Source organism: Callithrix jacchus, chromosome 17, assembly GCF_049354715.1.
Source record: "Callithrix jacchus isolate 240 chromosome 17, calJac240_pri, whole genome shotgun sequence".
In the NCBI taxonomy this organism is placed as follows: Eukaryota; Metazoa; Chordata; class Mammalia; order Primates; family Cebidae; genus Callithrix; species Callithrix jacchus.
The window spans coordinates 16,499,122-16,525,986 of record NC_133518.1 but is presented as its reverse complement, the minus strand read 5'-3'; the positions used below and the strand labels follow the sequence as shown (position 1 = coordinate 16,525,986).

The following is a 26,865-nucleotide window of genomic DNA, read 5'->3' as shown; positions in this document are numbered from 1 at the left end:
AAGGATGCATTTTATGATATGTAATTATAACTCAATAAAACTGAACTCCAAAATCCATTTTTCATTATTATAGAAAAAAAGTTTCCAAGTGATTTAAACTCCTATCCAGGGTTGAGAGATATTGTTGGCATTATCTCTCAGCCTATCTAGAGATATGAATCTGGGTTCCGTCATTTCAACTTCGGCTTACATATTTTCCACAGATGTGAAATTGGAGATAAAACGTACTTTAAAGTGATGAAGAGTTTTTTTTTTCTTTTTTTTTTTTTTTTAGTGTGTGTTTCATGAATGAGTGAATGATACATGTGTAAATTATATCAACTGGGTATTGTTTTTTTGTTTTTTGTTTTTTTTTGGAAAAAGAGAAAAAGAAGGGGAAAAAAAGAAAAAGAGGGAAAAAGGAATATTACTTCATTCCTAGAATGGGTTTCAATAATGGCCAATCAATATTTTGAGTGTTTAAAGTGGTTAATGCATATTTTATGTGTTTAAAATGGAGACCTCTATTGTGTTTATTTGTTCTGGCTCTGAGTTCAAGTCCTGGATATCGTTATCAATTTGTTGTCTCGTTGAATCTAAATCTCATATGTGTCTTATGTATCTGGGTGTTAAGATCTCTTATTGTTACATTAATCCTTTTACCCTTGCATCCTTGTAGCTTTGAAATCTATTTTATTAAGTGTGAGAATTGCAACTCCTGCTTTTTATTTATTTATTTTTGCTCTCCATTTGGTTGGTGAGTTTTTTTCCATCCCCTTGTTTTGAGTCTTTGTATATCTTTAGATATATCGTTAGATTTTGTGGATAATGTATATTTTGTGTTTAAAATGGAGAGCTCTATTGAGTTTATTTGTTCTGGATCTTAGTTCCAGTCCCGGATATCGTTATCAATTTTCTGTCTCATTGAATCTAAATCTCATTATGGGTCTTATGTATCTGGGTGTTAAGATCTCTTATTATTACATTAATCCTTTTACCCTTGTATCCTTGTAGCTTTGAAATCTATTTTGTCAAATGTGAAAATTGCAACTCCTGCTTTTTATTTATTTATTTTTGCTCTCCATTTGGTTGGTACATTTTTTTTTCCAACCCTTTATTTTGAGTCTATGTATATCTTTAGATATACCATTAGATTTTATCTGTATCTTTTGATTGGGAGATTTGGTCGATTTAAATTTAGGGTTGCTGCCATTTGATATTAACTGGCTATTTTGTCCTTTCGTTGATAAAAATTCTTCTTTATGTTAATGCTCTTTACTTTTTGGTGTATTTTTAGAAAGGGTCATACTGGTTGTTCCTTTCTGTGTATAATGCTTCTTTTTTTTTTTTTTTTTTTTTTTTTTTTTTTTTTTTTTTTTTACACAATAATTTATTTATTGAGAGCCTCCTCTCCGCCCTTGCAGTCTCTAGGTCACTTTTTCCGCTTGTAGATTTTGCGCGCAAGCCCCAGAAAGATAGCTGGGGGCAGGGGCGCTGCGTACTGTTCAATCAGAGCCATAATGTGGTTGTAACTGTCTTCCTCATACTTCGAGAACACAGCCGGCAGATCCAGCTCCTCATATAATGCCTTCACTCTGGCCACCTTCTCAGCCTCCTTCTGCCCGTAATTTTCCTTCAGGATCTGGCGCTGTTCCGGAGTGGACCGTTGCAGACACTGGACCACGAGCCAGCTGCATTTGTTGTCCTGGATGTCAGTGCCAACTTTGCCAGTCACACTGGGGTCCCCAAAGAGGTCAAGGTAATCATCCTGAATCTGAAAGAACTCTCCCATCTCCAGCAGGATCTTCTTGGCATTGGCATGCTCCTTCTCGCCATCAATTCCTGCCATGTACATGGCTGCAGCTACAGGAAGGTAGAAGGAGTAGAAAGCCGTCTTGTACTTGACAATGGATTTGTACCTCTTTTCAGTGAATCTGTCGAGATCCACATTGTCCTGAGGGGCTGTGATGAGGTCCAGGGTCTGCCCAATCTCAGTCTGATAGGAACTCTGCAGGAAGAGCTCGATCAGGTTCAGGTAATAGGGCTGCTCCCGGCAGTAGAGCTTCAGCAGGCGGTAGACACACGCTTCCAGAAGGACAGCGTCATTGATGGCATCCAGACCCACACCTGGCTTCTGATACCAGCAGATCTGTCCCCGGCGGGTGAGGGATGAATCCATGATGTCATCTGTCACCAGGAAGAAAGCTTGCAGCAGTTCCACACACCAGCCCACCGTCAGGGCCCGCTGGAGACTATCAGCATCCTGTTTCCTTGGCTCCGCCAGCTCCCGGAACGCTACTAGCACCGTCAGACCCCGGTGATACTTGCCTCCAATGGCGTTGTACTCCAGGACCTCCTTGAGCCGGGCAATAGCATCTCCTGTCTCTGGGTGCCCCATCTCATCCTCAGTCAGCACCCTAACGATCTGGGAGAAGTGCTGAACGAAATCCTGCTTTTCTTGGGCATAAACATCTGATTTCTGGTCTCCATTCATTCTGAGGGAGGAGCAAAGGGCTCTGTTCCTGGTTGCGGGTTCCTGCTCGGTGTATAATGCTTCTTTTAGAAGTTCTTGTAAAGCAGGCCTGGTGGTAATAAAATCTCTGAGTACTTGCTTGTTCCTAAAAGATTTTATTTTTCCTTCAAATGTAAAGCTTAAATTGGCAGGATATGAAATTCTGGGCTGAAAGTTCTGTTGATTAAATATATTGAATATTGGCCCCCACTCTCTTCTAGCTTGTAGGGTTTCCGTTGAGAGATCTGCTGTAAGCCTAATAGGCTTACCTTTATGGGTAACTTGATCTTTCTCTCTGGCTGCCCTTAATATTTTCTCCTTCGTTTCGATCTTGGTGAATCTAACGATTATGTGCCTTGGGGTTGGTCTTCTTGAGGAATATCTTTGTGGTGTTCTCTGTATTGCCTGGGGTTGAATAGTGTCCTGCTTTGCTAAATTAGGAAAATTTTCCTGGATAATGTCCTGGAGAGTATTTTCCAGCTTGAATTCATTCTCTCCGTCACATTCAGGTACACCAATCAAGCCTAAAAGTATATTAGGTCTTTTCACACAGTCCCATATTGCTTGGAGACTTTGCTCATTCCTTTTTATCCTTTTTTCTCTATTCTTGTCTTGTCGTTTTGTTTCATTAAGTTGGTCTTCGAACTCTGATACCCTTTCTTCTGCTTGATCCATTCAGCTGTTTAAGCTTGTACATATTTCACTAAGTTCTCGTGTTGTATTTTTCAACTCCATAAGTTCATTTGTATTCCTCTCTATATTGTCTATTCTTTTCAACATTTCATCTAACCTTTTTTCCAAGTTCTTAGTTTTTTTACATTGGGTTAGAACAAGTTCCTTTAACTCCCAGAAGTTTCTTATCATCCACCTTTTAAAGCCTACTTCAGATAATGGAACACAGTCCTTTTCCATCAGGGCTTGTTCCGTTACTGATGAGTCCTTTTCCATCAGGGCTTGTTCGGTTGCTGATGAGTCCTTTTCCATCAGGGCTTGTTCCATTGCTGATGAGTCCTTTTCCATCAGGGCTTGTTCGGTTGCTGATGAGTCCTTTTCCATCAGGGCTTGTTCCATTGCTGATGAGTCCTTTTCCATCAGGGCTTGTTCCGTTGCTGATGGGTTCTGATTTCGAGTACACTCGGCCTTCTTAGGCTGTTTTTTCCCCTTCATGGTAGATGAACCACCTTTCTAATTAGGTTTCTGAGTCGAAGTCTGACTTATTGATTCCCAGTGCTGGGATCCTAGCCACCCACTGTGGCGGCCTAAATAGAGGCGATAAGACTGATGGTGCTCTTCTGCCCGGGAATCTCTGGTCTGGCTTCCCTCTTGAGTCTGCAACAAGCGGCTCTGACTTCCCAGAGCTCCAAACTCCGGTCAGTAGGGGAAGCAGTTCCGTGTGCTCTGCATGAAGAGCAGCTGCGCCGAGACGCCGGCAAAACCACTGCGGCGGCCACAAGAGTCGCGCTGGTGACCCGTGGGGCTCCTCCGCTGGGAATTGGCTAATCGGTGAGTGACAAAAATTCGTCTAAAATTGTGGTGTCATCTCGTTCTCTGAGCTTTCACTGGGAGCTACAATCCTGAGCTGTTAGTGGTTGGCCATCTTGGATTGTCCGGCTGATGAAGAGTTTTGAGGGTCACACTCTCTGGAAAGCACCTGATTCAGAGTTTGGCACAAAATAATACTAACTACGTATTTAGAGCTATGTGCTTGGCAATGTACCAGGCAATTAACATGTATTGTCTTTAGTCTTGACAGCAACCCTGTGAGGTAGGTATTATTGTTTTTAAAGTGGAGAAACTGAAGTTCAGAGAAATTATGGAACTTGCTCAAGGTCTCACAGCTAGTCAATGGCTGAGCCAGGTTTCAAGTCTAAACTGAATGTTATTGATTGCTATACTACTTCTGAAATCTATATCTCAAACATCTCACTCTATCACTTCCTAGCTTTCCATCTCTCTGTCCCAGCATTTTAATTGCAATGATATCTTGACCTCATTGACACCTCCAGTTTCTACCGATTCTACCACTTTTCATGAGTCGTCACTCTTGTGTCTTCACTTCCCTTGGTATTCGGCCCAGATTATGTGAGTCAGCACAGTTTACTCTTCCTTTGAAAATACCCTTAACCCCATTACTTTTTTCTCCCTCTGCTTGGAAAAAGCTAAATCTAAGTTAATCCCAATTTTCTCTTTACTTCATTCTTGCAACTAAGCAGCAATTATTGCTGAAGATAAATGCACAATTGTGGAGACTGGACTCACCCTCAGGTGAGCCAGGTTTTAATTAAGACCAGAAGGAGAGGCCGGGCGCGGTGGCTCAAGCCTGTAATCCCGGCACTTTGGGAGGCCGAGGAGGATGGATCATGAGGTCAAGAGATCAAGACCATCCTGGTCAACACGGTGAAACCCTGTCTCTACTAAAAATACAAAAAATTAGCTGGGCATGGTGGCGCGTGCCTGTAATCCCAGCTACTCGGGAGGCTGAGGCAGGAGAATTGCCTGAACCCAGGAGGCGGAGGTTGTGGTGAGCTGAGATCGCGCCATTGCACTCCAGCCTGGGTAACAAGAGCAAAACTCAGTCTCCAAAAAAAAAAAAAAAAAAAAACCCAGAAGGAGAAAAGGAGCATGTATTAGAAAGGATGAAAATATAGGGGAGTGGGGAGTTTGATTATTGTGGAATGGAGAGGCAGTGGGAAGTTTTGTCAAAGGTGAGGCGACGTGGGGATGACGATATGAAAGTAGAAGGAAGGCGCTGAGGGGCACTTCCTTCAGTTTAGTGACCAACAATCACATAGGGAGGGGCCTGCTTGAATAAACCTGCTGTAAATATGTGAACATTGGCACACGTTATAATATTTTTGTCCAGGCCCAGGCTAGGGACTCTAGGAGGATTCTAAATGGCCTCAATGGTTAGATGAGTCAGTCATAAAGTATAGAGAAATGTTATGGATGGGGCCATATGTGGAGAGGGGGAGTCCTGTTTTGGGGAGGGGTAGGGTTTTTTCTTCTTGTGCTTGGTGCTGTGGTGAAGGCCTCAGTTCCTGGGCAGGACCAGGGTCTTCAGTGGAGGTGGGCTAGTGATGTGCTGGTAAAGGCTTAACAACTGACTCTGAGCAACAGTAAAAACAACAAACACATAGTTCCACCATGGCTGATTCCAAGTTAACAACATGACGTCACCGAGTGTAAAGCTGGAAACAGGTATGCACAATCAATGCTCTTGGCAGTGGTGTGAGCTGCTCCGGCATAAGACAGTCTGGGCCAATCTCAGGCTCTCCATGTGAGCAGTGGAAAAGTCTAGATTACACATTGGCCCTGAGCACTGTGGTGGGGCAGAGGACAGGCTCTGGTTTCCGGGTGTAATGTATCCTGTGAAGAATACCACACAAGTACTTCACTCACAAAAATCACTGTGGTCTGGGAGCCTGGGTCAAAATAGGATGAGATCTTGAGAAAACTGTGTGGTCTTCATTAACCTCAGGCGTCGGCTCTGTGCCTTCTATAGAACCCTCTGGTTATATGGCTGCATTTTGTTCTACTATTAACATTCTGTTCCACATAACACGTTTAGACCTAGAAACTCATGGTGAGTCAATTGCTTTGTCAAAAAAGTTTGGAGATAATTTCTATCACATAAATAGAACTGCAAGTATTCCTAAAGTTCATCTATGTGAATAATTTATTTTCATCTATAAGAGAGAAAACCCCTCTATTCTGAAGAAACCTCAACTATTAGGATATTCATGCTCATAAGAGGGTGACTTAAGGAGAAGGGAATAAATGGTAAAATCAACAGGAAAGAGAAGACATGGCAGGAGGTTAATAAACTCAGCTTATTTTCCTCATCAGATTAAAGAGACATTAAATACAGTCCTCACACTTTCTGATTGTGTGTTTATAGTTTATCTTTGTGTCCTACATGAAGACTATTTAATCTATATGTATGATATTAATAATATAGTGCTTTTCTTACGATGGCATGCATTGGTACACAGAATTCCCAATAGAAGTTAGAATTCCTACTTCTCCTGAAATGTTCAAAGAGACCAAGGCATTCCCTGTCAGTACCTGGGTTGGTCCACATGATCTGCTACCCTAAAACCCAGAAAAGCCTTGTGCTTTTGGAATGCAATCATCAAGAAGCAGGAGGTTTTTCTTTCTCAAGTTGTCCATCAGCCTACTCCAGCAATTCTGGGAAGATACTGTAGATTGCAACTGAAGAGAAGAGGAAGGAAGAGGAAAGGCAATAGGAGAGCCAGAGCCATTTTTGCAATGTATCGGTATGTAAGTCCTGGCATCTTATTTTAAAAAATGAGTTTTATGAATCTTTCTCAAGGGGAGACAAGGAGCTGCTAGTGGGCCTGTCTCTGCGGAATATAAATCTGTGGAGGTGTTTGTGGCAGATGGTGCATTGTGATTCTCACAAGGGCTTTAAGTCTCCTGGCTTGGCTCCCTTCTCCTTGGGGGACACAATGCCATTTTGAGGTTTGTCAGATCCCAATCGTATCAGATTTATTGACTTGTCATTTTGCTGTTCTGCCTATCTTTATTATTTATATCTTAGCTGTATCCTTCCCCTCTTCCCCAAGAGGATTGACCTATCTTCTGTTGAAAAGGAGAGTTAAAATAAAAACAGAGCCATTAAAACATGATGGGGACTGAGAAGCTGGGAGATGTATGAGAACAGAAATAATTCTCTGTATTGAAAAAATAGGCCATGTGTAGTGGCTCACGCCTGTAGTCTCAGCACTTTGGCAGGCCAAGGTGGGCAGATTATGAGGTCAGGCGTTCAAGACCAGCCTGGTCAACATGGTGAAACCTCATCTCTACTAAAAATACAAAAATTAGCCAGCTGTGATGGCAGGTGCCTATAATTCCAGCTACTTGAGAGGCTGAGGCAGAAGAATTGCTTGAATCCAGGAAATAGAGGTTGCAGTGAGCCGAGACTGTGCCACTGCACTCCAGCCTGGGTGACAGAGCAAGACCTCATCTCCAAAAATAAAGAAATAAAGAAAAAGAAAGCCACTATAATCGAGCCAAACCCTGGTCCTAACCTCCCTGGCAGTCAAGGCAAAAAAGAACATGATGATCCACTTTTCTGCCACTTCATCCATCTCACCACTAAATGCTTGAAGGGGGAGGAGCAGTGACCAGGCCGGTAGGCACACTTTCCACAGTACTTCCTCGCATGGCGACACTTACCTGATAATATGGATGCCACGGCTGCAATGATGAAGGACACAATGACACCAGGTCCTGCCATTTCCTTGGCCACCAGGCCAGAGACTACATACATGCCAGTGCCCACACAGCTGCCAACGCCAAGAGAGATGAGGTCCACTGTGGTGAGCACCTGGGCTAGCTTGGTTCCATGTGCTGTGGTGGTCCCAGTTCCCTCTAGCATGGACTCCACTGGTTTGGTGCGTAGGATTCTGGAGTGCACTGCATACCAGGCAGCCCCCCACTGAACCCGCCGGGGGTCCAGCGAGGCAAGGAAGCCACTCATCTTGAGCGATAGGGGTTGCAGTGAAGGTCAGCTGATGAAAGGGGGCTACAAAGCCTTAGTGGATGGTTCTGGAACTCATCTAGTGAACAGGGATCTCCCTTTTAGGAAAGGTCCAGAGGGACCCAATGCAGCCTTCTCCTGGGCATGAATGTCTGCAGGAAAAACACAAGAAAGCAGAAGATAAGACTGAGTAAGAAACAAACTTTGACGTGGAGGAATGGTTGGAGGTTAGTGTCCTGAACTGGTAGAATTGGTATACCTGTGTGCTCATCACACAGAAGGGTTCCATGGTTCCACTCTCCTTGCTCTTCTCGCCAGCCCTCAAGGACAGTTGGCAGGTGCACTGTGTTGTGCAGTCATCCTGATGAGGATGGTCTGAGTTAGGGCTCTACCACTTATTGCTCTGCGGTCTTGGGTGAGCCAAGCCTGTGTTTCAGTCTCAGCTGTCCAATGGAGCAATGCAGTCTCTTTCCTAGTGTCGATGTGAAAATTAGATGAGTGACATCCATCAGGAGTTTAAGACTGTGCCTGGCATATGGAAAGTGCTCATCCATCTCAACTCTAACTACCTCTTACTTGACTCTGCCAATACTTGGTCTATGATTCTTGGGCATATTAGGAGGGGACATGATATCTACATTTTTTTTTTTTTTGAGACAGAGTTTTGCTCTTGTTGCCTAGGCTGGAGTGCAATAGCGCTATCTCAGCTCATCACAACCTCCGCCTCCTGGGTTCAAGCAATTCTCCTGCCTCAGCCTCCTGAGTAGCTGGGACTACAGGCATGCACCACCACACCTGGCTAACTTTGTATTTTTAGTAGAGACAGGGTTTCTCCATGTTGGTTAGGCTAGTCTCAAACTCCTTGACCTCTGGTGATCCACCTGCCTTGGCCTCCCAAGGTACTGGGATTACAGGCATGAGTAACTGTTCTGGCCTGATATCTACATTTTTTTTTTTTACATAAGGATGTAAAATTAGATCCATGAATCTCAAGAGGGGCCATGCCACTTCCTGGGTTATTTTGGCAGTTGGCTCTCAAATGAAATAAAAAATGTTTTGGGATTTTTGTTTTACTCTCAAACATTGGAGTGGCAGGAAGTACTCCTGGCATCTGGGGGGACTCTGAGATGTGAAATGTGTAGGACATTGTCACACAACTTTCAGATGTTTTGCTTGACATTCCTATAGCTGAAAATCCTGGCAACGATGATCTGAGCCTGGAACCTCACTCTCTTTTACATATAAACTCATAGGATATTTTGGATAGTCTTAATATTCAAGTAAATTGAACTTTCCAGGAATACAACTATAGAATAAATCAAAGGAAGATGATAATGTCTTTAATTTGGAACTTCAGAGGAGTTGTTCACCTTTTCAGAAAACCAAGGCCTCATGGGAATGCCGCTCATGGTATGGCATGTCTCATGCCACACTCTGGAACAGCCTGCCATCTGGAACTGGCACGTATGTGGTGATTTTTCACGTAGTGCAAGCATCTGACATCTGCATTTGGATATGCCTGGGTATTTACATGGTAAAATACGTTGTATATAAGTAGATTATCAATAATCTCACTTCAGGATACTAAAAGGAGGTATGAAAAAATATTTATTATAAAAACGGGTGTTGGGTGTTGAGAAGTACAGCGTTAGGTTATTTCTAAAGTTTAGTAAATTAGAAAGTGCAATTATATGAAGCTACTTTCTTTGGAAGCTAGAAGCTGGAGAAAATGTATAAAAATTATATAAAATTTAGAAAACTCATAAATGTATAGAATTTTTGAAGTATAGCCAGACATGGATTCCAAATACCGTACTGACAAGCTGAGGACGTTTCCATAATCACTAAGTACCTGCCTACCTAATTTACTCATATTGCTAATGAATACTAAGCACTTAATGCAGCACTTGTCTGCTCCTCAAGGCTTTTCAAACACTAATTAGAAGAACCGGGTGAAACGTGGCTGTTTGGTTCGCAGGGTTGGGTGACAGCCTTTCTGGTCTAACTTTTTCCTGGCTTTGACGGTATTGCTTCATGCTCTGCTTTTATTCTTGACAACACCTTAGATATCACTATAGCTGGGTAACATGCCAGAGATACTTAACAGGCTAGAGCGTCTGCATTCCTCCCTTCCATATCCCCTTCCTCCTCTCCTCTTTCTTCTTCTAAAGATTTTCGCATTTGTAAGAAAATAGACCATATGTTTACCAGGAAGGTTGCTAGCTAGAACAACTGCTTTGGCTGAGGCCTTGTGGGGAAATGAATCCACATATCTATTTACTTCCACTCAGTCTGCATATAAAGAACATCTGTTATGTGCCAAACATGGTTTGAGGCTTAGAGATACCAAGACATGGTCCCTGCTCTCATGGAGCTTGCAGCCTCGGATAAGAGATAACGGATGCTCAGATCACATTGCAAGTGAGAGGGTTTTTGTTTTCGTTTTTCCCTGAACAGCTTGGCTTTTATTATTTTCCTTATTACAGAAACATAGCATATCTATTGCAGAAAAGTCAGACAATATAAACAACAAAAAACCACATGAGTAAATAAAATATTACCCAGCTAGCTACAACCTTATATTCTTTCAGACCCTTTTCTCTGTAACTACACACCTATTTGAATGGACATATATATGTATGTGTGTGTTTTGTAAATGTTATTATACCATTTATGCTGACTTGAAACTTTCTTGTTTTGCTTAACAGTATGTAAGAATGTTTTCCCACATCAATAGTTATGGAAACATCATTTTTAATAGCTGAATAGTAGCTTCACTATTGTAGCTTCAGTGTTCTTTTTTTCTTTTTGAGACGGAGTTTCGCTCTTGTTACCCAGGCTGGAGTGCAATGGCGCGATCTCGGCTCACCGCAACCTCCGCCTCCTGGGTTCAGGCAATTCTCCTGCCTCAGCCTCCAGAGTAGCTGGGATTACAGGCACGCGCCACCATGCCCAGCTAATTTTTTGTATTTTTAGTAGAGACGGGGTTTCACCATGTTGACCGGGATGGTCTCAATCTCTTGATCTCGTGATCCACCCTCCTCGGCCTCCCAAAGTGCTGGGATTACAGGCGTGAGCCACCGTGCCCGGCCGCTTCGGTATTCTTATTCAGAAAATTGGCCTGTTGCTTTAGCTTTACTTCATCCATTCAAGAAACAATACAAAGCATCTTCTCTGTGTCAGCCCAGCCTTACGGAGCATTTGCTACAGTAAATGAGGCAGTCAGGGTCCTGCTTTAATGGAGCCGATGTTTCGTGAGGAGGGAGGAGGCAACAGACAGGTTCACAAATAAAACCAGTGCATTTCAGAGAGGGATAAAGGCTGTGTTATGGGGCTGAATCATGTCCCCCCAAATTAGAATGTTGGAGTCCTGGCTGCCACACCTCAGAATGTGACCTTATATGGAAATAATATAATTACAGGTGTAGTTAGTTGTGGGGAGGTCATACTAAAGTAGAATGAGACCTTAGACCATACAACTGCTGTCCTTGTTGAAAGGAGGAAATCTGTGCACAACAGTCACAGTCACACACACAGGGAGAGCAGACACAAAGCGGTGCCTCTGTAAGTGAAGGGTGCCTCAGATTGCCGTGAAACCACCAGAAGTGAGATAAGAGGCAGAAGCCAGCCCCGCTGACACCTTGATCGTGGATTTCTAGACTCCAGAATGGTGAGACAATACAATTCCATCGCTTTAGCCACCTAGACTGTGGTATTAGGTTGGCACAAAAGTAATGGACGTAAACTGCAATTACTTTTGCACCAACGTAGTACTTTGTTATGGCATCCCTAGCAAACTAGTACAGGCTTGGAGGAAATAAAATGGGGTGAGGAAGGGGTGGGAAGTTCTCCGTGGACATGACATCGGTTCCTGAGTGGTGCAAAGGAGCCAGTTGTGCCAGGTGTCAGGGAAGTACTCCTTACATCGTGGTTCAAAGGGGTCGAGTGGGTGTTGCATCTGCTGGGGTCTAAGTGAGACTGGTATGGGGTAAGGGGGAGGATTTGAGTGTCCTGTCGACTAATGTAATCCTCACAACATATCTGTCTTTACAGATGAGGCAAAGGAGGCCAGGAGAGGGGCAGTCACTTGCCCAAAGTCAGCAGAGCCAGAACTTGGCCAGGGGCTCTGCGGGGCTCTCTTGCTTGAGCTGCACAGAGGTCAGACTGCCAAGGGGCTGGTCAGTCAAGATAAAAGGGGTGTGATTTTTATATTCAGCGCAGTGAGAAGCCCCTGGAGGGGCTTTATTCAGGTGAGCGATGTGAGAGGACTCACATTTCTCAAAGCTCATTGTAACTGTGGCAGAATTTTGGGCCTGGGACCCTTTAAGACAACTCGGGATGGATGTGAAAAGGCGAGGGCTGTGGACCTGCTGCAGGGCGTGGCCGACAAGTAAGCGGAGATCTACAAGCAGTGGGACTCTGCAGCCAGGGCAGTGCTGACGCACAGGACACTGTACAGGAAGGGGAAGAACTGTCAGCCGGCTAGAGGAGAGCCTCCCAAATCCTGCGCTGTTGGAATCAAGGAGAGTGGCCCCGTGGCAGGTTGTGGCTACGGTAAATGCAGGTGGGCTTCATGCCAGCTGTGGTGAATCGGTTTCCCGTATTGAGACCCCTGGGCGGTGGCTATCTTGGCCTCACACTGGAATTACCCGAGGATCTTTCAGAACTGCTGGGGCCTGTGCCCCACCCCAGAAATTCAACAGTAACTTATCTGAAGTATGGCCTGTCTGTAGGCCTGTCATAATGACAAGTGCTCCATGTGGAAAACCAGGTATTGCCATTTTCCACAGGAGGCCACTTGTCTGGCAGTACTTCCTGTTTTCTTCCCTGGGCAGGTCGTGGGGCCTCTTAACTGCTCTCCTGGGCAGGCATTGACTGTGGATGCAGCGCTATCTGCAGATATCCCCTGGGATACTCGTCCTGTTCAGCCTTCATCAGAAACTCACAAACCAGCCTTGTTGTGAAGGTGATGGCTTCTCTTTGCACTTCATATTCCTGGTAATTAGAAACTGTATTGAAAATGTGGAGAATCAACCAAAAGCAAAGGTCGAGGGTGGCAAGAATGCCCTCCTGGTCTCCCATTCCCTTCGCACAATTCCCGAGGGCTTGCTTTATTGATGCAAACGGGGAGTTGGGGGCATTTCCTTTCTTGGTAGGAAATTTACTGGAGAGAACAGAATGTACAAAAGAAAACATGCTTCTAGGTGACTATTAACAATATCCATATTCAGTACCCCCGGATTATGTTAATCAAAGATAGTTTTGGAAGCTCATTGCTGTTGTTTTTCCAAGATGAACAATAAATGTGTGTTGTGTTTTCTCTAGCACTTTAATTCAGGTTTCTCAAAATAATTCACAGCTATAACTAAGGAAGGCTTATTACAGGGCCTCTGGGAGAAGAGAGTCATCACTGTGGGGCTTGCTGGCATGCTTGAGGGTTCAGTGGACTCCAAGGATAATGATGGTAAAAGCAGGTTTGTTTCAGGATGCAAATAATTACAGTTCTGTAGTTCACTGAATGAGTAGGATTATCAAATTAGGTTAGAGCCTGCCTTTGGAGGTGAAGAGAGGAAGGAAATGAGTTCTAACAAAACGGTAAACAGTCAAAAATCATTCCTGCCTGATTTTGCAAACAAGCTAAGGGAATACAAAACTCCCCTCATGATACGCACGACGAGTAGCTGTCCAGCTTTTTCTGGAACATCTGGACAGCAGGGAACATCGGCTGATAGAGGCAACCCTTTCACATGGTGGGACAGTTAGGATTGCTACAAAAGTTTTACAATTGATGTCCTCAGGAAAAATGAGGCTGTAGTCAGAGTAAACGTTGCCTGGTTTTCTGAGCCCCATCTGGTGACTGTGGGATCTGAGGACCCTTCTGAGGTCTCTGCCCACTCCTGTATCTGGGTCTTGGCCAACCCTCTCACCACCTCCCTGCTTTTCTTCCTCTGGGCTGAGCTCCTGGGTCCGGATTAAGGACATAACTCAGGAGTCAGGTTCCCTGCATTCAAATGCTGGCTCTGTGTGGCCGGGCGCGATGGCTCACGCCTATAATCCCAGCACTTTGGGAGGCTGAGGTGGGTGGATTATGAGGTCAAGAGACTGAGACCATCCTGGTCAACATGGGGAAACCCCGTCTCTACTAAAAATACAAAAAATTAGCTGCGCATGGTGGCGCATGCCTGTAATCCCAGCTACTCAGGAGGCGGAGGTTGCAGTGAGCCGAGATTGCGCCATTGCACTCCAGCCTGGGTAACAAGTGTGAAACTCCGTCTCAAATAAATAAATAAATAAATACAAATTGAATGATGCTCTGTCTTTACTAACTAAGTGACCTTGGGCAAAGCCTCACTGTGCGTCAGTTTTGCCATCTATAAAATAGGATCACAGTGGTAACTAGCTCACAGGGCTGTGGTGAAGAGTGGAAGAGCTAACACATGTGGAGCTTTTAGTACTGTGCCTGGCATATAGTGCATGCTGTGGGAGTGTTAGCTTGGGATCACCCTGCTATGGCCCCTGACCGGTGTGTGTGTGTGTGTGTGTGTGTGGGTCTGTGTGTCTGTGTGTGTTTTGTTTCCTACTGCTGACACCCTTCCCACCACCTCCACCTCCTTAGGCAGCTCTCAGAGGGCCCTTGACTTGATGCCAAGTGCTTAATCAGGACTTTTTTCTGTTGACCAGCCCCTGTGTTTCTCCTGGCTGCCGACTGTACACCCTGGTACTTCCATTCCAAGGGATTCTTGTTTACCTTTCTCAAACTTGTAGAGTATGGCTTTCCTCTTTCCTGTTTTCCTTTGTCTAAAGGGGCCCCTCAGCAGACTTTCTTAGGCCTTTGGATGCTATACCTTCTCTCATTCTTCTCTGCCTTTGACTTTTCCCCCCAAGATGCACGCATATCTTTGGGATGGCTAGAACATGGTAGGTTCACCTACAGTTACCACCCTATCCCTGAAAACATGCTCCTCTTCTGACTTCTATCATGTGGCTTACTCTGGCTCACTCAGCTAGCATAAGTTTTGATGGTGGATCCTCTCCTGAAGCCCTTGCTTCTGTTGCTCTTCTACTCCTTCCAAGCTCACCGCAAATGGCTCTGTGTTTGCACCGCAACTGGGGATGTGCTCGTATGTCGGCCTCTGTGACTTTATACTACGTGGCCAGGTGCAGGCCAGATGCGTCTTAATCTCAGGGTCTGCTCAGCCCAGACAGAACACCCTAGTAAACTGAACTGAGATGTATGTCCCAGTAACTCTCTTCTGTTGTCTGCTGTTTTGCTCTTTGTATCTATACAGGTTAGAGTTAATCTGTTTATGGGATACGTCTTCAAGTTTTTGACAGCAACTAGCATACATCTTGAAGTCTTATCTTTCCTAGACTAAACATCTTCAATTTCTTCTGCGATCAATAGTGCCTCACATGTTACAGCTTCTGAATCAATCTCATTTTGATTTGTACTTCTTGAATAGGCTGCAGCTTATCATGGTTGACATTTTTGGACCTTAACAGAGTGGTAAGAGAGATGTTTTTGATTCATCTGGCTGTGCGTGTGTGTGTGCGCGCGCGCATGTGTGCACACACACACGTGTGCATAAACATGTGCCTCTTAAATCATGCAATTCTGGTGCCTGACAAATTCACTCAGATGTATGGTTGGCTTTAAAACCAGGGTTCCCGATTTTCAGATTGCTATTTTTTTCAGTTGTGTCTTTGCTAAGTGTTTGATCAAGCCCACTTCAAATATTTTTTGATCACCTACCAGATTATTTAACAATGTGCTAGCCTGTTTATATTGCATGTGGAGTCTCAGACACAGACAACCTTGTTTTACTTGGAATGTCTTTAAAGGGGAGTGTGAATCTACAACGACTGCATATTTTAGCTATGTAAATAAGGTTGCACCAATTAAGCTTCCTTTTCAAAGCTTGTTGTTGTTTTTTTTTTTTGTTTCTAAAAAGTTACTGAGTATATTAATCAGCTTTTGCTGTAGTAAACACTTCAAATTTTATTTTAATTAATTAATTAATTAATTAATTAATTTTTGAGATGGAGTTTTGTTCTTGTTGCCCAGGCTGGAGTACAATGGCTCAATCTTGGCTCACTGCAACCACCACCTCCCGGGTTCAAGTGATTCTCCTGCCTCAGCCTCCCGAGTAGCTGGGATTACAGACATGTGCCACCACAACCGGCTAATTTTGTATTTTTAGTAGAGGTGGAGTTTCTCCATGTTGATCAGGCTGGTCTCAAACTCTCGACCTCAGGTGATCCGCCCATCTCAGCCTCCCAAAGTGCTGGTATTACAGGCATGAGACACCATGCCCGGCCCCCCCAAATTTTAATATATTACAATGGTGATGTTTGTCTCTTGCTGTGGCTCTTCTCCAGACAGTAGATCGGCTTCAGATCTTTTCCCTAATCTGGACTGGGGTCTACTCCGCACAGCTGCTTGTGCCGGGATTCAGGCTGAAGGAGCAATCCCTGTCTGACGTATACTGCTCTTTCATGGCACAGGCCAGGAACAAGGAACTGGTGAAAATGTGAAATGTCTCTACTGCTTTTGCTGGGAACTGGCAGTTCCATTGACTTTCCATTGACAAATATAAGTCATATGACCAAGCCCAAAGTTAGTGGGGTGAGAAGTGTCCTCCTCCCAAAGAAGGCAGGTGAGTCACACGACACAGGGTGAAGTTGTGCATTTTTCACATAAAGGAGGATGTAAACGGTTTTGATGATATACTGCTGATCGCTTACTATGCACTAGGCAAAGCAACTCCATTTTTCTTCTGAGGCTGCTTTCTCTGAAATGGGCAGATATCTGTACATCTGAGGTATAAACTTAAAGACTCTGATGTGTTCATTCCTGCGCTTCCACAATTAATTCTTAAAGGTATAAATAACGATTGCCTGTAAATAAACAAAAATCCCTCTGCTTCCAACACCAAGCAGAACAAAATAAAGAGAAACTCATTTAATTTTGTTTGCTTGAAATAATATACTTTTTTTTTTAAAAAAACCTTATGAAAATAGGTTTTTCACTCGATCTTTACCTGGTCTGGGGCAATATTTCTACTTACAAAAAGTTTCCCATTCTGCTCCCCTGTTTGTCAATGCTTCTGGGTTGCAAATACTATCGTGTATATATTTGTGGGAAACTGTGGTGAAGACACTCTCAAGAGCATCTACTTGGAGAAGCTTGTTCAGGGATCAGTGACTGCGTGTTGAGATACCACGTTTCTCCTTCAATGCCCCCCAGTCGAGAGGGCATCACAGTCTGACATCACCTTCTCTGCTCCTTTCCCGTGGCCCTCAGGTCTGGGGCCTCAGGTCTTTGCTTGGGGCCAGGTATCCTTGCATGTATGGCCACAGTCTGACATCACCTTCCACCTTTCTCCCATGGATCAGGGTCTCCCAGGTCAGAGTCTCAGGTCTCTGATTGGTGTTATGTGTTATTCATTGTATATATGATAATATTAACAAGACCAGAGTTCAGGAAACCAAAAACTCTTCATTAATCAGAAATTACTGGGAAACCTCTGTTAGAAGGGACAAATAATACCAAAAACCAGTTAATCCTTCTATGCCACCATAAAATATTTAAAAATTTGTATTAATCATTGAAAAAGTATTTAATGAGTTCCTAGTGTGTGCTTAGTTCAGTGGTAGCTGTTGTATCCACAAAAGAAATTACACAGAATATCAGGAATTTTGGCACAAGGCAGCTTCAGGGAATGCAAGTGTCCTCTGCTCCTCCTTCCAGATCCACCCAGCAGCCCACTGGCTGTGTCCTGGGAGCTGACAGGCTCCCTTGCCCTCTGGTTGGATTGGTCAATGGGAGGCACCAGCAGGGGATCAGGAGGATGGAAGAGAGGCAGCCCAGGTGTTTATCCCTAGCTTCCCCTTGCCAGGTCACTGTGGGTTGGCTGTGGCTCCTGCCAGGTGGCCCTCTCTATCTAGCCCTATCTCTGGTTCTGATAACTCACCCCCTGTCATTTCAGGCAGAGGGTGGTACTCATGTTTATAGCCCTTGGAACTGTATTTTGCCTCATGATTTCTCTACCCACTGCCCTCATCTTTCCGAAATATATTAGTAGTTATTTTCATTAACTTTCCTCAAAATACCAGACTTGAGTGTGCCATGTGCTTCCTGCTGGCTCCTGACTGATACATGGGCATATTCCACGGCTGTGAGAGATTCTGGAAGTCAATCATACCTGCCGTGTGAATCATACAGAGATTCTGGAAGTCATTCATACAGAGATACTACGTGTGAAGTCAGAACACTGAGGTCTGGACTTTGACTCTGCTGTGTGACCTTGGATATGTATCTTAAAATCCCTGAGCAGCAGTTTTATTATCTGAAATGCAGGAGAAATAATAGTTACCTTGTAAAGCTGTCATGAGGATTTAATGAGATGATGCTTGTGGATGCAATGTGGAAACTACGAAGCAACCTATAAGTACAGGCATCGAAAATGTGACCAATGCCCCAAATATCGCTAAGACACCGTAAGAGACTTGGTAATTAGCAGAAGGAGATCAAAAGCTGTTTGCAGTGCTTTGCTTACCAAAGAAGAAGAGTGAACCATTACAATTTAGAAAACCTTTGAATGGAAGACTAATATAACAATTTTTTTTTCTGGTTCACATTTGGTTAGCCAGAAAAGTTAATTAGTTAGGACATAATTCCCAAGCCTTCCAGTTACTTGGGGTTTAACTGCATATAAAAGTTCTTGGGAAGTATGATGAGTCCACAAGCCATTTCTAAATACATGCAGATTTTCAAAATTAATGCTGTGAAAAGTGAGAGCACGCTATCATACCATGGGTGTAGTGTGAATACTCTATACTCGTGAATCAGGAGACCTGAGGTTTTGTCCCAGTCCTATAGGACGAGGTATGGGTGAGACTTGAGTAAGCCACAGCTTTCTAAGGTTTTTATTTTCTCATTTAGAAAATGATGACAAGGACTTTTTAAGTGATACTATAGGTTGCAAAGGGTACTCATGAGAGATGTGTAAGGTGGCTTTTTGCACAAAAATTCTGGTCTCCTCACCCCAAATGTGATTGTAGAGGCCATTCTGAAATAAGACAATTATAAAATATTTGTATTTGAGATCATCCAGCCTGGTACCTTCATACCATGTGTAATCTGAGCCCTTAGAAGACAATTCCCCCTTATAAGAGGGAAGGAGGGAGTCAGAAAGGAGAAAAGATAATATGCTTCTCTTTTATTTATTTATAAGATTTATTTATTTATAAGAAGGAAAGGACCACAAGTCAAGGAATGCAGGTGACCTCTAAATTCTAGAAGCTGGAAAAGGCAAGGAAATAGATTGTCCTCCGGACTTCCAGAAGGTACATAGCCCTGCAGAACTCAGAGCTATAAAATATCAAATCTGTTGTTTCTGGCCACTAAATTTGAACCCACTCTGGCTGGATGCCCATCTCAGCCTGTCCTTACACCCAAGACAGAACACTAACTGGACTCCTAAGATACTGAAGGAAAAGGAGGCTTTCCTGAAGACTTTTTGACAAAATAGAGAAATGCTATCACATATCTCACAGAACTCCTTCCTGTATTAGGTTTCTCTGGCTGCTGTAACAAACAGCTACAAATTTAGTGGCCAAAAACAACAGATTTGATATTTTATAGCTCTGAGTTCTGCAGGGCTGTGTACCTTCTGGAAGTCCCAGAGGACAATCTATTTCCTTGCCTTTTCCAGCTTCTAGAATTTAGAGGTCACCTGCATTCCTTGACTTGTGGTCCTTTCCTTCTTTAAAACCAGAAGCATAGTATCTTTTCTCCTCTCTGACCCCCTCCTTCCCTCTTATAAGGATCCTTGTAATTATATCAGGTCTACTGTCTAATCCAGGATAATCTCCTCATCTCAAGATCCTTAACTTAATCACCTCTGCAGAGTCCCCTTTGTCATAGTCACAAATTCTGAAGATTAGAACATGGACCTCTCTGGGGAACATTATTCCATCTTCTAAGGGCCACTCTTATCTTAGACATGTCTCTCTTCATATTTCTGTACTCTGTGGCAAACTGCCATCTCTCTTTTCCTGAAAACACTCAGCTGAGCATTTATATGCTTTTGCAAAAATTCTGTCCCTGATTAAACAAAAACTTAACCCAAACTACGTGTACCTACTTTCTGTCAAGAATATTCACGATAGAGTCATTCACCCAGCAGCTTTCAGAGGAGCATCTTCAGAGCCTGAGCCCTGAAGTGGCTTATCCAAGTCCATACCCAAGTGATGGCAGGTCTCCTGGCTTCCAAGCCAGTGCTTTCCCTACTGGTTCATTTAAGAAGATGAATGGAGAAGCCTATATTTTCTGCATATAATATTATCCCAGGCTTGGGATAATCTCCAGAAGAGAATTAGGCATTTGCCTAGTTGGCTATATGGTTGTGGTCCTTCTAAACATATTTTTTCCTTGCAGGATCTGAGGGAAGAAAGATGACCTAATCTTGAAAGTCTTCCTAGTGTTGTGGCCTCAATGGGAATTTCCTCAGCCTGACCTGGTGAAGCCCAGTTCTGGCAGGAGTCTCCTAAATGAATTTGTTCACATTAGTATTAATGCGTTGGCTTCCCCAGGGTTGTGCAGGAAAATCTTTAGCTGGATGCATCCCTGCCGCTACTCACTCTGGACATGCTAAATAGAATTGTCCATATGAGATACTTCCTCCCAAGTCAATAAGTGCAATTCGGATAACTGACTTTGTGCCACTGGGTTTGGAGCTCATATTTGAAATGACTTTTGTTTTCTCTATTCTCTGTATCTTAACCCAGAACTAGGCTTCTCTTGCACTTTAGATTTTGCTCTTGTGGGGGCTGGCCACCTGTTTCTTTGAGATTTATTTCATTGCACCCAAAGGAAATTTCTATTATTGAAAGAATCTGCTTTTTAAGTCAGATAATCCCAGCTAGACCCTTCTAAATGTCAAGAACTGCTGTTTCATGTGATACAACAATAAATGGACAAGTAGAACTTTAATTTCGTCGATACAGATTATTACAAATGCTCCATGAATTTTCAGTTTTCAACAAAGCCTGACTCCAACACACCCAGCCTCACTCTACTCTTGGCTTTACTGTTCTCAATATACACCATCTGCAGTGAATTTCTATAAATATGGAGCACCTAGTTAATGTCTGCACTGTGTGTGCAAAATGTAGAGGTAGAAAGAAGAAAGAGATAGTTCCTGCCCTCCAGGAGCTCTCAGGCTGGCCTGGGATATGGACATGAAGTGAGTGACAGTCCAACGTGAGGCAAGCAGGTCTCCCGCCTGACTATACTGATTCCCACGTCTTAGCTTCTCTTCCTGTTTCCCTCACGTTTTTCTCTGAAGCTATCCACACTTCCATGTTCCTTTGGGACTCAGCTATACTCCATCTGTCATTAAAAGTGTGTTAATCATGTGAGCCTCTTCTTCTCTGATTTCCTATGGGACCCTCAACTCAACATGTATTCATCAATTGCCTTGTGCAGCTTGTTAAACACTTGAGAGCTAGGATCTCTTCTTAAAGCCCTCCTATGATTTTATATTGCAAGTGAAATGAAATCCAAGGTCGTTACAATGTCCTCCAGGACCCTACATAATCTGGTATCTACTTCATCTCCAAGTTCATCTCCTACCATCCTCCTTCTTGGTTCAGCCACTACTGACTTCCTTTCTGTTCTTGAAGTACATCAAGCTCTCCGTTGTCGCAGGGACTTTGCACTTGTTTCCTCTATCTGAAATCTTTTGCCCCAGGTCTTTGCATGACTTGCTTTTCATGCTTCCAGTCTCAGCTGAAACACCATCTCTGCAGGGAGAGGTCCTGCAGGACCACTTGAGCTAAAAGTTGCCCTGGTTTCTCTTTCCCTCATTATCTGTCTATGTATCTATCTGTGCATCTATCTACATATCTATCTATTTGTGTATCTATCAGTCATCTATCTATCATCTATCTACCCATCTACCTATCATCTATCATCTCTGTTTATCATCTATATATCCATTTATCCACTTATTACTCATTTAGGTTTGAGTAATTTATCTTGATTTGACATTTATTTGTTTATATTTTTGAGTCTGTCTCTTCCCTGTGGACTGCAGACTCCTTGAAGGTAGGAATTTTGTCTGTCTCATTCTTTGCTGAATCCTCAGTGACTAGAGCAGGTACTTGTGCACAGTAGGTAGTCAACAAATATTTGTAGAATAAATGGTTCCTCTACAATACCTAGAAGAGTCTTGGGCACAAGTGTTTCTTTTTAAAAAGATATCATTTACAATAGTAGTTGGTAATAATTCCTGCTATCTTGAGACATCTATTTAAATGTAAGATGACTTTGTTCACTACTCTGTGCATAAAATTACAGAACACAAAACCTTGGACATCATCTGGTCCAAGTCCCAGATTTTGCAAATGAGAAAACTCTCCTTTCATTGCATGTCTCTACAAATTTTTTTGGAAAAGTATATTATCTAAAAATAATTATATCTAATTATAGATAAATTATCTCTATTTAAAAATGCTTTTATACTCATGAAGTTAAGGGAAACACAAATTTAAAATCTACCATAGCATATAATATTTCCCCCCTTATCTGCAGGGGCTAAATTCCAAGACCCACAGCAGATGCTTGAAACTGTGTATAGTACTGACTCTTATCTATACTGTTTTCTCCTATATGTATGTACCTATGGGAAAGTTTAGTTAATAGATTAGGCACAGTAAGAGATTAACAACAATAACTAATAATAAAATAGAATAACTATAACAATATTTCAGCATCACTAACATTGTGCTTTGGAGCAAGTATTAGGTAAAATAAGGGTGACTTGAACACAAGCCCTGGGATACGATGTACAGTCTATCTGATAACTGAGATGGCCACCAAGGAACTGAGGGGAGTGTGGTAGTCCATAATGTGGATACCCTGGACAAAGGAACGATTCATGTCCTGGGTGGGACCGAGTGGGATGGTGTGAGATTTCATCATGCTACTCAGAGCAGCATGCAATTTAAAACTTCTGAGTTGTTTGTTTCTGGAATTTTCCATTTCATATTTTTGGACCTCAGATGACTATGCATAACTGAAACCATGGGAAGCACAATTGTGAATAAGGGAGGACTACCATAAGAAACGATGAGTTTGTCGTGTCCTTTGTAGGGACATGAATGAACCTGGAAACCATCATTCTCAGCAAACTGACACAAGAACAGAAAATCAAACACCGCATGTTCTCACTCATAGGGGGGTGTTGAACAATGAGAACACATGGACACAGGGAGGGGAGCATCACACACTGCAGTCTGTCGGGGGGGAACTAGGGGAGGGACAGTGGGGGGTGGGGAGTTGGGGAGGGATAACATGGGGAGAAATGCCAGATATAGGTGATGGGGAGGAAGGCAGCAAACCACATTGCCATGCATGTACCTATGCAACAATCCTGCATGTTCTTCACATGTACCCCAGAACCTAAAATGCAATAAAATATTAAAAAAATATTAAAATTTAGTTAGGCTTAGAACTATACTTATCGATGTAGAGGTTCCATGTAGCTCCTTGGAGACCTCAGTCTTTTACCCAATCAGAGCAGTGGAAACCTCATAAATCATAGAGGATCAACATAAAAGCTATATTTTTAATTTTTAGTTTGCTGCTTCTTCTTTGTTTTTTAATCTGGAAGGAAAATACTTTTTTCCTTTGACAGTCTGGGAAAGTAAAACGTTTTTAGAAAGATAGAGATTTGCATTGCCCAGGAGTGCACTGTCCGTTTCTAGCTTCTGGTGTGTCCTTTGAGGATGCTGCTGCACAGTCCCTCAGGGCGCATTTTGGATCCACGGTCCAGAGAATTCTTCTCCGGAGGCAGGTTACTTTCCTATCATTATGTCTTTCCATTAGGAAATCTGAAAGCTAGGAGAACATTTTTCAATGCTAACAGCCCTTGCTCACAAAAGAATGCCAGATGTTGTTTGGTGACTTTTTAAATGAATTTCCAGGCTACAAGCTATTCAACTGATTACTGCTTGCTTCTAAATTGCTGAGTTAAAATTTTTCCAGACTGCAAGCTCCTTAGTTTGAATGTATTCCTCACAGAGCAAGGTAAGGAACAATTGTTTATGCAAATAAAATATTCAATAATATGTAAAAATATATCCATTATCACTAATATTCAAGGAAATGCCAAGAAAAGGAGATATTTTCACTTATTAACATGGGAAGGTTAAAAAATAAAAATAATCATTGCTAATGAGACATCAAAGAAATGATACATCCACACTGTGATAGTGGGACTATACACTGATATAAATGTTTTTTGAAAGTAGCTACATCATGAGGAAATAATCAGGTGCAGAAAAAGCTTGATTTCAAAGGCATTAATTGCAATATTATTTACAGTGGTAAAAAGGTTGGAGACAATGTACATTTCTCAATATGGTGACACAGTTAAATGAATTATGAGGAACTCAAAGAATAAAATATTAAGCAATTGCTAAAATATTGTTTAAAAAGAATACTTATTGGCCAAATGCAGTGGTTCACGCCTGTAATCCCAGCACTTTGGGAGGCCAAGGTTGGAGGATCACTTGAGGCCAGGAGTTCAAGACCAGACCCCATCTCTACCAAAAGAAAAAACAAATAAGGTGGCATGGTGGCACACCTGTAGTCCTAGCTACTTAGACGACTAAGGCAGGAGGATTGCTTGAGCCCCGGAGTTTGAGGCTGCAGTGAGCTGTGATTTACACCACTGTACTTCAGCCTGGGTGATAGAGCAAGACCCTGTCTCTGAAAAAGTAACATGTAATGACATTAGGAGTTACTCAGATGAATGAAAACAACTACAGCAATGAAGGGTATGGTTTAATTTCATTCTCTTTTAAAGGCAGTACGGTAACATGTTAAAAATGGAGAATCTGAGTGGTGGGATTAGGAATGATATCTATTAGGTTGGTGCATTAGGTTTTGCAATTTTTTCAAATTGACAATATGAGTCAACATCAAGCTATTCTGATTTTTCTTCTTTTAAAATTGCAAAAAGCCACAATTACTCCTGCACCAACCTAATATTTTTATCTTTTCTGTGGTCAGGATGTATTCCTTTAAAATCAGAAGAGAATTATGTAACTAAAAAACAAAAGGAAACACAGAAGCTCCCAGAATAGCATGCACGCCCCTGTTCCTGACCATGCAGAAATAGCCTCGGTTTTTGTAGTTACGTTTCCACGCATCTCCGTTACGGGGAACTGTTCTAGGGTCTGTACCCGCCACTGAATTAACATTACCATTAGCTTTCTTTTCACTTCGGAAATACAATTTTCAGGCCTAGCAAAAGCTCCTACCTGGTTGCGGAACCAGCTTTAAAACAGCACAATCAAATCACCAGGAGCCAAGAGGCAAGATTCCCCCGCTTGCTACACAAAGCTCAAGCCAACATTCTTACTTGAAAGATGGAAGCAAAGACCTCGGTTCCGTGACGTTGGGTTTTAATAGCTTGGTTTTCTTTCTCTTCTCATTGACTGTCCCAGAGGCAACTAATTCTGTTAATTTCGTGGACTCTCCTAAGAATTCTAATTATCCTCAACAGGTCCGTCTCATAAAACTAACAAGTAAAAACGTCCACCAGCACCAGGCCACACTATTTTAAATTTACATTGAATTTTAATTAATTTGAATTTAAATAGTTTGATCTAGAATCTTGTCTGTTGTCCTTGGCCACTCACAGCAACAGAACCCTGCTTCCCTACTCTGGAGGTACCTGGGGCCCCTGCAGCAAAGCACTGCTTCCCCTTGGTCTTCTCAGTGAATGGGGGCTTCTCAGGGGTTACGCCACAGAGGCCTCCTGCAGCACAGGTGAGGCCCCGGCCATCTCGAGGGAGAGTATACTGTATAGCTACTCTCCCCTGGACTGTGTCCAATCTCTCACAGCTTGTCAGCCATTGGCCTTCCCCATGCTGCCCCTGCCACCACAACTTGCCCTTGCAGGAACATGTCCCCTGCCACAACTCCTTTTGCTGAGCTCATCAACAGCTTCCATTTTGCTAAATCCAGTGAACACATTTCAAGCCTTCATCTCTCTCACTTGGCCAATCACAAGCACTCAGCAGCATTCCTGCTTCTCAAAGAGATCTGAATGTCGTCTCACAGCAGTAAAAGCTGAGGGCTGTGTGTGCATGTCCATGTGCAACGTTGTCTGTGACCTCCTATCACTCTTTTAAGAATAAGCTATTCTGACTTTTCCTTCGATTTTAAAAGACCTTCAGAAGGACATCTCCTTCTGAAGATTTTTAATTCTGCTACATTTTCAGTCCTTAATATGGTGTCTGTTACTAGATGAAACCACAGAGTGATATTTAGATGTGAGTATACAGAGGTCAGTGTGAGTCAACATCAAGAAACCATTTTGCCATGATGCCTGGAATGTCTTTGCTGAAAGGGTGATCTAGAAGCGGAAAAGAGGCTCTCAAAATGGCCTTTTAGTTCGATCTGAAAAGGAAATGGGAAATTCTGCTTGACAAACCTGAATAGGAATAAAAATATTCCTCAACGTAGAGGTTAGATGGTTTACAAACTTTCAGGTCTATCTGGACTGTTGGGTCTTCGTTGTTCTTTGAGTCACGTGCGGGTTGACCTGTCTGAGACAGTTCCTCTCTCTGAGATCTGAAGCTCAGGTTGATGACATAAAATCCCTGCACCAAGCCAGGCTGCTGGATCTGCTGCCATTCTTTTTTGCCTCCTCTGGAAGAGAGGGCCAAGATGCTTGGTGTCTCGAATTAGCCCAAGGAGAGCCCATTTTATTGTGCTCTGTGTTAAAGAGATCCATGAGGTCATGGCCCCTCTTTCTTTAAGAAGTGTAGTCTCGGCTGAGTGTGGTGGCTC

General features: G+C 42.9%; 1 protein-coding gene and 1 pseudogene across 3 annotated transcripts in view; both read right to left on the bottom strand.

Annotated features, from left to right (window-relative positions):
• Window positions 1-26,865, bottom strand: part of SLC7A14 (solute carrier family 7 member 14) — a 128,297-nt gene that overhangs the window by 61,624 nt on the left and 39,808 nt on the right. The window contains exons 2-3 of one of the 2 annotated variants that reach the window (XM_035278633.3): window positions 8,254-8,466; window positions 7,691-8,146 (exon numbers count right to left, since the gene is read on the bottom strand). In XM_035278633.3, the coding sequence (XP_035134524.1) occupies window positions 7,691-7,994 (304 nt within the window). In that variant the 5' untranslated portion in view covers window positions 7,995-8,146; window positions 8,254-8,466. The remainder of the gene's footprint in view (window positions 1-7,690; window positions 8,147-8,253; window positions 8,467-26,865) is intronic. The other variant, XM_002759388.7, reaches the window with a different exon arrangement.
• LOC100405834 (farnesyl pyrophosphate synthase pseudogene) lies at window positions 1,369-2,524 on the bottom strand (annotated as a pseudogene). Its single transcript, XR_619578.5, has one exon. The product of XR_619578.5 is annotated as a farnesyl pyrophosphate synthase pseudogene (transcript).